This window comes from Rana temporaria, chromosome 3 (assembly GCF_905171775.1).
Source record: "Rana temporaria chromosome 3, aRanTem1.1, whole genome shotgun sequence".
Lineage (NCBI taxonomy): Eukaryota > Metazoa > Chordata > Amphibia > Anura > Ranidae > Rana > Rana temporaria.
The window spans coordinates 243,588,820-243,602,101 of record NC_053491.1 but is presented as its reverse complement, the minus strand read 5'-3'; the positions used below and the strand labels follow the sequence as shown (position 1 = coordinate 243,602,101).

The 13,282-nt window shown below is 44.1% G+C and overlaps 1 protein-coding gene across 1 annotated transcript in view; it reads right to left on the bottom strand.

The window, feature by feature from the left end:
- STK10 (serine/threonine kinase 10) overlaps positions 1–13,282 on the bottom strand; it is a 185,251-nt gene that overhangs the window by 128,212 nt on the left and 43,757 nt on the right. Inside the window, exon 2 of the mRNA XM_040344536.1 lies at positions 7,178–7,342. Within this exon, the coding sequence (XP_040200470.1) occupies positions 7,178–7,342 (165 nt within the window). The remainder of the gene's footprint in view (positions 1–7,177; positions 7,343–13,282) is intronic.

The window sequence follows — 13,282 nt, the reverse complement described above, 5'->3', positions numbered from 1 at the left end:
GTTGCTCAACACACTGCCGCACACTGCATCAAATTAGTCTGCATGACTGTCGTTCCAGAAAGAAGCCTCTTCTAAAAGATGATACACAAGAAAGCCCACAGTGTGCTGAAGACAAGCAGACTAAGGACATGGATTACTGGAACCATGCCCTGTGGTCTGATGAGACCAAAATGAACTTATTTGGTTCAGATGGTGACAAGCGTGTGTGGTGGCAACTAGGTGAGGAGTACAAAAACAAGTGTGTCTTGCCTACAGTCAAGCATGGTGGTGAGAGTGTCATGGTCTGGGGCTGCATGAGTGCTGCCGACGTTGGGGAGCTACAGTTCATTGAGGGCACCATGAATGCCAACATGTGGCGTTCCTCGCCTCAGCTGCACAGGTAGGCTGCATGGTGGGCACATGGCTGCATGGTGGGGGCAAAAGGCTGCATTGGTGGGGGGGGGCAAAAGGCTGCATTGGTGGGGGGGGCACAAGGCTGCATTGGTGGGCACTGGGCACAAGGCTGCATTGGTGGGCACAAGGCTGCATTGGTGGGCACAAGGCTGCATTGGTGGGCACAAGGCTGCATTGGTGGGCACAAGGCTGCATTGGTGGGCACAAGGCTGCATTGGTGGGCACAAAGCTGCATTGGTGGTGGACGGGCTGGGTGAGGCAACTGGTGGCGAGTAACCATTGAGAACTGGCTAGTAGCTCAAAACTTGAAATTGAGCCCTGATCTATGGGCAGCCTTATCCATTTTCCATCCAGGTTAGATCCACGTTCCTCTTATCTTTCAAGACAGTAGCGACCATCTTTATTTCATATGTCAGCTTTCCAAGAAAATTAGAATTCCAAACAAACGTTAATTTGCAATTCAGCAACAGTTTTGTTTGGGCCATCATTTTAACCCTACTATGATTTTTTTAAATGCCAATTTACGGTTGTGTTTGAATAATAAAATCAGAAATTTCAAGCAGTAATAGCCATATACAGCATATCTATAAATCAGTTTAGTGGTGCCTTGATAGCAGATCATCAATACATAAAAATGCTCTTGGTGATGGACTTTTTGAAAGCTAGCTTTAAGCTTACATTCAAGTTGCTTTGACACAGTAGTGACTTTTGTGCATTTTTCAAGCATTCTTCTATAGTAAACAATGCAATGCCTGAAGCGTACATAACGACAAACACACATCATGAAGTGGATGTGCCAACAATTTGGTATTGAACTGTTAGCTTATGTAAACAGATACAAGAAACACATATGTTAGAAGTCATCAGAACAGGTTTTTCATAACTACCCGATACCACATGGCAATTGATTGCTGTCATAAAAATGACAAAGACATACAAGAGACATGGAAGAAAAGGCAGAGATATACTGATAACATACCACAGCACCCTACATTGTCTGCTGGAACAAGTTCTGCAAAGAAGGCTGCAATTCAAACACGTTCTAACAACACGAAACTCATCGTTTCACTCACATTAGATAGTCTCAAAAAAGAAATACCAAAACTAGACTTATACGTAGAGCGCTTTAAATTTGTTAATCCCTTCGATAGATGTTCCAGTCAGGGGCTGTAATCAAAAGCCCCAGCAGATTTAGGAGATGTCAAATCAAATGGTTTTTCAACCGATTCCTGCCCATCATTCCATCCTCATCCATTAGAAGAATGAATGAGAGTGAAGATAACAAAATCCAGAGCTGGATTTAGATGCTGGGTGTGACTGGTTAGCTGTTAAAGTCATGCCCCCCTTAATTTGGACTGGATTTTATTTTTAGTATGGGCAGAAGTTGGACATATAAGCTATGGCAGGGAACCTTAGATGGCGATCTACTTGAACAACACTCAAAGATCACCGTGCACAGTGTCCTGTTGGGGTCGGTTCACACCAGAACGCGATGCCAGAAAGGCATGTTCCATGTGCATTTCCTGCACCGTGTTCAAAACGTACTGCCTTTGTGATCTTCTGCAGGTGAGAATACATTGTTAGCCCTAAATGTAGTTCAAACGAAGCGGACACCAAAAAAAAAAAGAAAAAAAGAAGGAATGCAGGGATCAGGAGTGCGTTGCGCTCAGAATGCAGGGATCAGGAGTGTGTTGCGCTCAGAATGCAGGGATCAGGAGTGTGTTGCGCTCAGAATGCAGGGATCAGGAGTGCGTTGCGCTCAGAATGCAGGGATCAGGAGTGCGTTGCGCTCAGAATGCAGGGATCAGGAGTGCGTTGCGCTCAGAATGCAGGGATCAGGAGTGCATTGCGCTCAGAATGTAGGGATCAGGAGTGCATTGCGATCAGAATGCAGGGATCAGGAGTGCATTGCGATCAGAATGCAGGGATCAGGAGTGCATTGCGATCAGAATGTAGGGATCAGGAGTGCATTGCGATCAGAATGTAGGGATCAGGAGTGCATTGCGATCAGAATGCAGGGATCAGGAGTGCATTGCGATCAGAATGCAGGGATCAGGAGTGCGTTGCGCTCAGAATGCAGGGATCAGGAGCATGTTGCGCTCAGAATGCAGGGATTGGGGGGGGGGGTGATGTGAAGGGGTGGTAGAGGACACAGACTTTTCATATTAACAAGCTGTTGATTGGTTGCTAGGTCCTAAGCAACCAATCAACTGCAGGTTAACATGAAAAGTTAATTAGCCAGCTAAATTGAGGTGTTATTGTCCTCTGGAGCTGCAACTACACTGGTACTAGTGAATTGGAGGGGGGGGGGGGCTGGGAAGATGGGAGGAGGTGCCATTACCCCTGATTTTGCTGGTGACAGGGTTTTCAAGTTCAATGTAGTTTAACAAGTTATTTTAGCACCTTTGCCATGATTTTAAGCTCTTCTGCACTTTTAATAGGAGTAGAGCAGTAAATAATGTAAGTTGCAGTAACCTACAGCCCAGTGTTGCCAACCCTCCATATTTTTACCTACAGTTCGTAAAAACGGGCACTTTTTTCCCCCGTTCGTAAATGTCCGTGGTTGCGGGAATGCGCCAGTAAAAATAGCCAAGATCGGTTCGGCTTGGAACTGCGCATGGAGATTGGAGGCAAGGGGCGATTGAAGGCAGGGGGCGATGGTGGCTGCGGTGGCACCACAGAGGGGGATGGAGGCAGGGGGTGTTAGTGGCAGGGGGTGTTAATGGCACCGAAGAGGGGGATGGAGGCACCGCAGAGGGTGGGGGATGGAGACAGGGGTTGTTGGTGGCAGGGGGCCTGGGGGAGATTGGAGGCAGGGGGAGATTGTGGCACCGCAGAGGGGGGTGATGTGACTAAATAATGTGCCCTTATTATATCGAAAATAACAAAAATATGTTTTTTTACCCTTATATATACCTTAAATCACATTGCTATTTGCCTAGCGTACTTGTTTGTAGCCTAAATACTATCAAATTTATTTTAATAAAATGCTTTTAGAGTAAAAATCTATCTAAAAGATAGTTTTCCATTTAAGATACATTAATAATTTAGTTTATTCAGCATGACATGGAGCTTAGTTATCTAGCATGAGACTGTATATACTGCAATATTGACATTTTTGGTAAACTCATTCAATGAATCCAAGCTCTGCAAGCTGAGAACATGCACTGCATTGATGCATTCACACAATTGCACAGTAAGCATGAGATAAAAACAAAAGTTCAGGAATATTCCTTTATTCCATTGCAAATCTATGTACACTACAAACTGTATGATTTAATTGGTTCTGATATCGCTGTTTTACTAACCCGACAGCTTATTATTCTAAATAGGAAACCTTCATTTTGTTTGCAAATATTAAGATTCTAACTACCAGCAAGAATGAATCCTTACATTTACTGTAAAGAGCACCTGTCATTTCAGATCCATCATCGAAGCGTCAGTTAGCGGGCATCCACTCACCTGCTGTGTCACTGCCGTATCATCAGCTGTCCCATTAAATTGAATGGGACTATTGGTGAGTCAACAGCGGGTCAGGAGAAGGAGCCGCTGTGGGACAGAGACAGTTGCCCTTTAAAAATTGATTTAAATCGAGCCTTTTTACTAGTGATTTAAATCACTATTTAAATTGCGATTTAAAAAATCGACTTGATTTAAATCAAATCCACCATGCCTACAGCAACCTATCATATTGCAGTTCATCTAATGCCTTGTCTGCACGATCGGAATTTCCGATGAAAAAAGTCAGACGGAATTTTTTCATCAGATATTCCGACCTTGTGTGGGCCCCATTGGACATTTTATCCGTCGGAGTTTCAAAATAGAAATTCCGATCGTCTGAGCGAAACTCCGACGGAGAAAAAAACACACATGCTCAGAATCAAGTCGACGCATGCTCGGAAGTATTGAACTTCATTTTTCTCGGCTCGTCGTAGTGTTTTACGTCACCATGTTTTGGACGGTCGGAATTTGGACTGACAGTGTGTATGCAAGACAGCTTGAATGGAATTCCGATGGAATTTTCCATCAGATTTTATCATATCGGAAATTCCGATCGTGGTTATAGGGCAGGGATATGCAATTAGCGGACCTCCAGCTGTTGCAGAACTACAAGTCCCATAAGGCATAGCAAGACTCTGGCAGCCACAAGCATGACACCCAGAGGCAGAGGCATGATGGGACTTGTAGTTTTGCAACAGCTGGAGGTCCGCTAATTGCTTATCCCTGGTATAGGGCATTAGGCCTTGTTCAAATGGGGAGCACTAAAAAACAGGCAATTGAGCAGCAGTTTTACTGCCCATCTAAAAGAGAACATGCAGTCACTTAGGGCTGTACATATGCCAAGGCTGCTGTGAAAACTACACCTTGTCACATTCCATGGACACCATTATAGTAAATGGGGCCATGCAGCAGCCGCATGTAATGCACGTTGTTGCGCCATGGTGGTGCAGGCTTTTCAGGGTTAAAAAACATGCAGTGAGGAGGCAACAAATCAAATCCCAGCTGCCTGTCAGCCTCTGAAAAGCGATCCACCTCCAGACTGACAGCAAAAGCTGACCTTCGTGTAAATTATCCTTTAGTGATAACTATGAAATATATCGCCTTGCTGAATAATTCATGTATATATAGTCACATTATTATGCTGTATGTTTGCTGAAAATGTAAGATTCCAGCTCTGCAAATAATTTCAGAGATGGGTGGATGTGGGTCCATTACAGAAGTGTGTTTAAATTTAACACCCCTTCTTTCCACTTTCTTTGAACAGCAAAAAGGAAAATGAAGCCTTTTTATGGTATTGTACAAGGTTACATAAAAGTGAACACTCCTGGAAGACAGCAAAGGGTTAACAGTAATGCCAGAGATGCACGCTTGTATGCACACTGTTTACACAGCTCTCTCTACTGTCAGTCACAGAGTTCGAATCATGTTTTTCTTGACATAGCCAACGATACACTCAATATATTCATGGGCAGTTGGAAAAAAATAGCATGCACAAGACATAAGAATCTATAGAGAGTCAGACAGAGGGCAGCTAAAAGTCTGCGAGCTAAAGCAGGATCAGCTTACTTGCACCATGTTCATTCTGCGTCGCCTTCTCTTAAGCCTGGTACACACTATAAAATGTTGCTTGTTCAACCCAGTGGGCTCTACGGAAAAAAAACAGACAGATCACCGTACTAACACACGCAATGTTAGTGCAGCAATCTCCCTCGCTATGCCTTTGTGTTCTAACAGGGGAGCTCCCCACCTACCAGAACACACTGATCGCATTCTGGTTTTCCAGCATGTCCCTTCCACAAACGTCGGTAGTTAGACCGGCTCCTGTCAGCCTGCTGTACACACAGACAGAATGTCGGAAGGTTTCTGTTGAACAGGCCAATACTTGGCACCTGTGTACCCAGCTTTACAGTTCACTTTTCCACTATGTCCCATCAGCGCCAAACAGGGAAAATATTTCTAGTGCTAGTATCAAATAAGGCTCCATGTACACGGGACACTTTTATAACTGCTTCTAAATGATTAAACTTGACAGATAGTAACCCAAGTTTAAAATGTCAGTTTTTCCGCGTTTACATGGCGCATTTACATTCCGCATTTTGCCGCGTTTTAATAAAAAAGGGCCAAAAACGAAGCGCTGCTAAACGCAGGTCACCGTGTTTAGCGTCTGAAACGTGGAAATCTTCTGCGTCTGAACCCATTTTTTTGCTTTCAAAGAAACGCTGTTAAAAGCAACTGCCTAAAAACGGCAATAAACGAGACTGTGTACATGGCCACATAGGAAAACATTGATTAAGTTCAGGGGCAGTTGAAAAAAGCGTCCAACTGCCTCTGAACATACGTTTAACAGCGTCCCGTGTACATGGGAACCTAAACTTATTAAAGTGATTGTAAACCTTAGACATGAAATCTGAACTTATATAGCACATATATTTATATAGTATTTACATGCCTCGCTCCAAAGCACAAAGACCCCTCTCAGTGTAAAGCGCCTGAAAAATTCCTCGTCTACAGTTCCAATGTAAAAGCCAAAGTGATTTCACATTGGGGCAGTGCGCTGGCAGGATGTTTAAAAAAAAAAAAAGTCCTGCAAGCAGCATTTTTGGGGCAGTGTGGGAGCGGTGTATACACTGCTTCTCCACTGCTCCTGGCCATTAAAATGAATGGGCATCACCCACTGAAGCACCTGCAAAGTGCTTCCGCAGCGGCGATACACGGGCGCTAGTAACTCTTTCCTTGGCTGCTAGCGGGGGTTAAAAACGCACTACTAGCGGCTGAAAAGCGCCGGTAAAGCACCACTAAAACCTTGGCTTTCCTGCCAACTTGGCTGCAATGTGAAAGGGCTCTAAGTGTAATTTCTCTCTGCCGTATAGTTCCTCTGCTCTCAGCATGAACTACTTCTAACAAGTTTTCCAGACACCAAGAGAAAAATGGTGACAGGGGAGGGATCTCTGTTCCTGTGGGCTGTGTGAAAAAGAGGGGAGGGGGTGTTTGTCCCTTCCCTCCAGTCAGCTCTCAGAGCTCTTGTACAGTGTGTAACTGAAGCTCCCCACCCCCTGCTTTGCGAGTCTGTGAAAAATCCATTTCATCTCGAAGTTTCACAAGGATGTACAGAACAAATGGCTGCAAATAAACAGGTACACCGTACAACTTACGTAGGAGAATTTGTTTCACCCCCATCCATCACCTGAGGCCAGTCACTTCACTTTACAACCACTTTAAGTACTTCAGAGGCCTCCCCTTATGGTAAATATTAACATATTAGTTGGCATATCTGTCTACTTACCCAAAGTTGGTTTTCATAATAAAATGCCCCGAGCAGATGGACAATGTTAGGGTGGTTACAGGTGGCCAAAATGTCTATTTCAACCATGTAGTCTTCCAGCTCCTCCTCATTCTTTGTGTCTATAACTTTGGCAGCTGCTAAGACACCAGTCTCCCTGTTCTTGGCCTGGCAATGAAATAAAGCAGCACATTTACATTGTTTTATATACATATATTTATTTAAGACATAAAACACCTTTACCGAATTAGAAACAGAAAAATGTGACAAAGTTTGCAACCAGAAAGATTTGTTTAGAGCAGCAAGAATAATAAAATGGTTGATCATCTTTACCAGTATTAGGAGTATGTTAGAGTATTAGAACATTGGATCTACTGTAAAATCACCAAGATCCTGTAACAAGAAAGTCTACAGATTCAATTATTACGAATGATGCACTAAAACATACAGCAAATATAGTAGTGTGACAGGAAGTCAAGTAAATCTGTGGGTATTGTCACAGATGGGACATACATTTCTGCCTTGTTTAGACAATACACCAATTGTTATTAGGCGTCAGCTGCAAATGTAGCCAGAAAACTTCAGCTGTTCAGAATGAGGCAATTAAAGCCTCTATAAGTAGTCCAGAGGATTACCACTGATTTGCTGCATCCTGAAGCTTTGTGAAGGAGAGCAGTGTACTGAAAGTCTTCTGAGGAGGTGAGGAGAGGATTGATTTTTCTGTGTGATAAAAATCAAAAGACTATTGTTTTTCTGCTGTATGAACAGCAGTGTCTGCCCAGCACTAGGCTGTGCCAGACTCCATAGATAGGTTCCTGTGTGGTGAAGATAGACGCTCCAAATGGCCAGGGTTTATTTTATGTTTGATTTTGTTTATGCTGTTTGGATGCTTGCACTTGTTTCCAGCAAGATCGAAGAATAAACCCAAATCTTTGTTTTCAACCGTCTTCGACTGCCTGTCTGTATTAATTCAGTGTGTAGTGAACCCATCCAAGGGGGTCACACACCCCGCTACCGAGCTAACCCCTTACAGTAGCTATATAAATCTAGACTTGCTGCAAGACCATTCCAAAGTTGTTCAACACAAATGGCCCTTCGCTGCACTATGTGAGACAAACGAGCTTGAAAAATGCATACAGGTTAAATAAATTGCACTAAAATAAAAAAAAAGTGCAACAAGACAGTAAGTGCACTTCTTGCTTTAAATTGAACACTACCTCATGAAGATTTTTTACTGTGCCTATCACTGCCGATACAATATCGATACCATATTGTACATTATTTACCACCATATGTCCCTACTATAGCCATAAAATAAAACACTTGAGCCTAGTTAAAGGAAATCTGCACAAATTTTTTTTTTAAATAAATTTGAAATATTTTTGTTATATATTACACACACACACACACGCGCAATATCATCAAAAAGTTTAACTCGTATTTTATATAAATTTCTTTTTCATTTTGACGATTATGGCTTACAGCTAGTGAAAGCCCAAAATTCTGTATCTGTAATTTGAATATTTCACAACACCAATAAAAAAAAAAAAAGAAATTAAAAAAACACCCATACTTTGCTTTTAAATCACAACAGCCATTGGGTTACAATGCAGCAGTGGCTGGTGCGTGGTACAGTCTGGTGGGTTTTCCACCGTGCCAAAACACTAATCTCGGTGCACTGCGCGGTTTACTTTATAATTGTCAGAGACATTTCATTAAGTTTAATTGCCAACAGTGCTGTGCGCTCATCTCCCGCATACCACCGCAATTCAGAATACAAGGCATTAAAGACAACTTTCACATTGAGCCGCAGCCACGTTTGCGCTAAAGCGCCACTCGTTTTAGCGGTGCTTTTTGGTCGCTACCGGAGCACTTTTAACCCAAAAGAAGGGGTTAAAAACTCCTGTGTTGCGGTGCTTCCGAAGCTCTTTTCAGGCCCTTAGGAAATACTGGCCATTCATTCCAATGGGCAGGGCATTTTGGGAGCGCGAAATACAGCACTCCCAACCCACCCCGAAGATGCTGTTTGCAGGACTTTTCGGAAACGAAATGGAAGGCAGTTTTCAGGTGCTTAGCAGAGGCTATTTCCAGTGCTAAAGTGGCTGAAAACTGCCCCAGTGTGAAAGGGGTGACAGAGAGGAGATCGAGCTGTAATAGCTGCTGAATGCAGCCCCAGCGTATCTGGTGTATATACAGATAAGTGAAGTGCTGTTGCACTGCACCACTTTGTATTTAATTGCAACAACCAAACCACTTATCTTTTAGATACAGAGGACCAAGTTTTGAGTTACATTGTATCTATAACACTTGGTGAGGTCTTGACTGATAGTCAATTCTAAATGCTGCTCAGACATCAAGCTACATAAATCATTTCTACTGTGTATGATGGCACAAATGAGATGCATTTTAGTGCCTTTTAGCCCTGCTTCACACTGGGCTGCGGGAATGAAGCCGTGCGAGTTCAGCTGAACACGGCTTCACTCCCGATTTCGGCTGCGATTTAAGAGACATCTGTATAGGTTTCTGCACAGATGTCAATGTAAATCGTGGCCCGAAATCGCAAAAAGTAGTACAGGAACTACTTTTTGAAATCGGTGCAGCGCCGATTAGGACGGTGTCATTGCCGGCAAATTCCGCCGATTTGAGATGCGATTTCACATGTGAAATCGCATCTCAAATCGAAGCAAATCGTACCCAGTACCAGTGTGAAACTGGGCTTAACAGATCTTTTGGGTTTTTTAAATGTTGCACACATTGGGGAAAATTCGTGCTATGTTAGAAGAATTTTAAATTGTGCCTTAGTGGTGTATGTTTTAGAGTATGATTTAGATTAACAAAAGCGTGTCTATTTATCATCTTCTTTACAACGGATTCACTCAACATTCATTCACCCACTATAGAAATAAAAAATTAATTCCAGTTGAATCCAAATTAGACATCCGGGTGAAAGTTGTGAGAATTATATGCAAAAAAATATATAAGTAGGCACCCAAAGTAATTACAACAAACCAAATCAAGAGGTTGCCACGAAGACATTTATCAGCAAGAGCCGAGTGATCCAAAGATCATCCTACTTGTTAAGAGCTTTTGCAGAATCTAGTAAGCAAAAACTCATAGACCTGATAGTGACTCATCTAGACCTCTCAAAGAACATTAATCTGGCCTTCATAGCATATTTTACACTGCCAAGTACAAGTGGTTGTAGAGGACAGAAATGAATGTTGGCAGGCAAGGATGTACGAAAGCTAAAACTGCAGATAACAATACAAATATCTCCAGTGTCCAAGTGATACTAGAGTTATTACACTATTCAAAATTATTATCATTATTATACAGGATTTATATAGCCAACAGATTATGCAGCACTTTACAATGTAGAGTTGAAACACTACAATTTAATATAGTAGGAATAGGAGGGCCCTGCTCGTGAAGCTTACAATCTAAAAAGGAAGGCCGGGAGGTGGTACAAAAGCCAATAGCTGCAGGGATGATCTGATGGAGGGGACGTTGTTGTTTCTGCTAACTTTTGCTGGAATGCCTCCTCAAATCAAAACAACTGTACAATCCTTTCTTCATATATAGTACTTTAAAGCAGAGTTCCGCTCATCCGATTCCTCCCCCCCTCCGGTGTCACAATTGCCATCTTTCGGGGGGACGGGATACCTGTCATTGACAGGTAGTTTTTCCCCTCTTCCGGGAGTCCGGGCCACGGCCCGTGACATCACCGCAGGGCTCCCTCCTCCTCCCCCAGCCTCTGGGCTAGTAGGAGAGAGGAGCAGGCCTCGTGCATGCACAGTAGGGTTCCCGGCATGAAGCCGAAAGGCTACACTGCCGTGTTCCCTTACCCGCAATGGCAGCACCCGACAGCTGATTGAAACATCAGCTGTGGGTGCTGACATCACTGGACTTTAGGACAGGCAAGTCTCCGATTATTAAAAGCCAGCAGCTGCAGTATGTGAAGCTGCTGACTTTTAATCATTTACTTTTTTCGGCGGAACACTGCTTTAAGCAGGCATCTGTATGCACAGCAGACACACATGGTGTTCATTGAGTAACAGGAAAAAAGAAATCCGTTGGAAAGGGACAGTCTTCCTGGATTATTTCAGACAGACAATCTATGGTCTAGAGAGGTCCACAAATGGCTAGAGATGTGCACAAACATTTAAACAATTTCCCAAAACACAAGGAAAGCAAAAATTACACAAGGAGATCTGAGCAGATCTAATCCAGCAGCAACTTTTCAAGTAAATAAATCCCAGACTGTATGTTCACACTAATGACAATAATATTATTATTATTATTATAATTTATTATTATTATTAAGGCATTTGTGCTTTCCTGCTAACAAAATCCTCCAACAAGAAAATGATGTTGGAACATCATAGCGCACAAGGAGGACTAAAAGCCAAGTCTGAGCAAGTGCTATGAGCAGTTAGTTGTCACAAGAAAATGATAGGAATACCCAGCGAAATCAATATCCGTTTTAATATCCTTTGTAAATAATCTAAAGAATAATAAGAAAATACTGAATGAAAAAGATAGTTAAAAACAAATCAAAAAGGTTATAGTTTAACCCAGTGGCGGCCCGTCCATAGGGAGCGCCCGGGCGCCGCCCGCTCTCCTGTAGTCACAAAAAAACGGCCCCTTTAAGAAAAAAAAAAAAAAATTTAAAAAATCCTTTACCAAATGCACTATGTGGCGCCGGCCACGTGCATTATGGGAAGCGCCACGTCCATGCAATCACAAGATTGCAGATGCGGTGCTTCATTTGCGGGCTTTAGTACCACCTTGTGGCGCTTACCGAGGCGCCACAGTGTCTGCCCGGCGCTCGTAGTATCTATTACTACGGCCGGGCAGATTGATTGACATCTAAGGCCACTTCCTGTTGTCTCTCTCTCATCGCGCCTGAGAGAGAGAAGACAGGACGTATGAGGAGCAGACTCCTCCACAGCCATGGCTCCAACAAAACGTAAGTGCTGCTGCTGCATTTTCATCTACGGTGAGGTCGTCGGCGGCGGCGGCACCCCCCCCCCCCCCGCGCATATCATCTTAAAGAATGTGGGGGACTTCGGTGGCAATATCCCCCCCCCCCCTATTAACATCTTTAAATAAAGAATGTGGGGGAATTTCAGGTGGCACAAACCCCCCCCCCCCCCTCGGCATCTCCGCAATTGATGGATTGATGGGACAGGCGCTGCAATTGATAGGGGCAGAGGCTGCTATTGATAGGGGCAGAGGGGCTGCTATTGATAGGGGCAGAGGGGCTGCTATTGATAGGGGCAGAGGGGCTGCTATTGATAGGGGCAGAGGGGCTGCTATTGATAGGGGCAGAGGGGCTGCTATTGATAGGGGCAGAGGGGCTGCTATTGATAGGGGCAGAGGGGCTGCTATTGATAGGGGCAGAGGGGCTGCTATTGATAGGGGCAGAGGGGCTGCTATTGATAGGGGCAGAGGGGCTGCTATTGATAGGGGCAGAGGGGCTGCTATTGATAGGGGCAGAGGGGCTGCTATTGATAGGGGCAGAGGGGCTGCTATTGAGAGGGGCTGCTATTGATAGGGGCAGAGGGGCTGCTATTGATAGGGGCAGAGGGGCTGCTATTGATAGGGGCAGAGGGGCTGCTATTGATAGGGGCAGAGGGGCTGCTATTGATAGGGGCAGAGGGGCTGCTATTGATGGGGACAGGCTCTGGCTGCAAGTGATAGGGCGAGAGGCTGCATTTGATGTGACACAGGCTACATTTGATGTGACACAGGGCTGCATGCAAGGAGGGACTCCGCTGGGGACACGTGATGTAAGGAGGGACTCCGCTGGGGACACGTGATGTAAGGAGGGACTCCGCTGGGGACACGTGATGGCATCTGGTGGCAAGCGACACGCTCTGGGCTCCCACTGATTCTGCATTATGGCGAGTTGAATGGTTTCATTTTATATTACAATGTAATAATAGAAATAATGCACTTCAATCATCCTGACACCATAACAACCGTGGTGCCGGGATGATTGAAGTATCTTTAGCTGCTGATTGTTAAACTTTCTAGAATGCACATATTTCTATTGTTGTGTAGAATCTGGACCTGCTGTCCCTCTCTCTCTCCAACACTCATTCA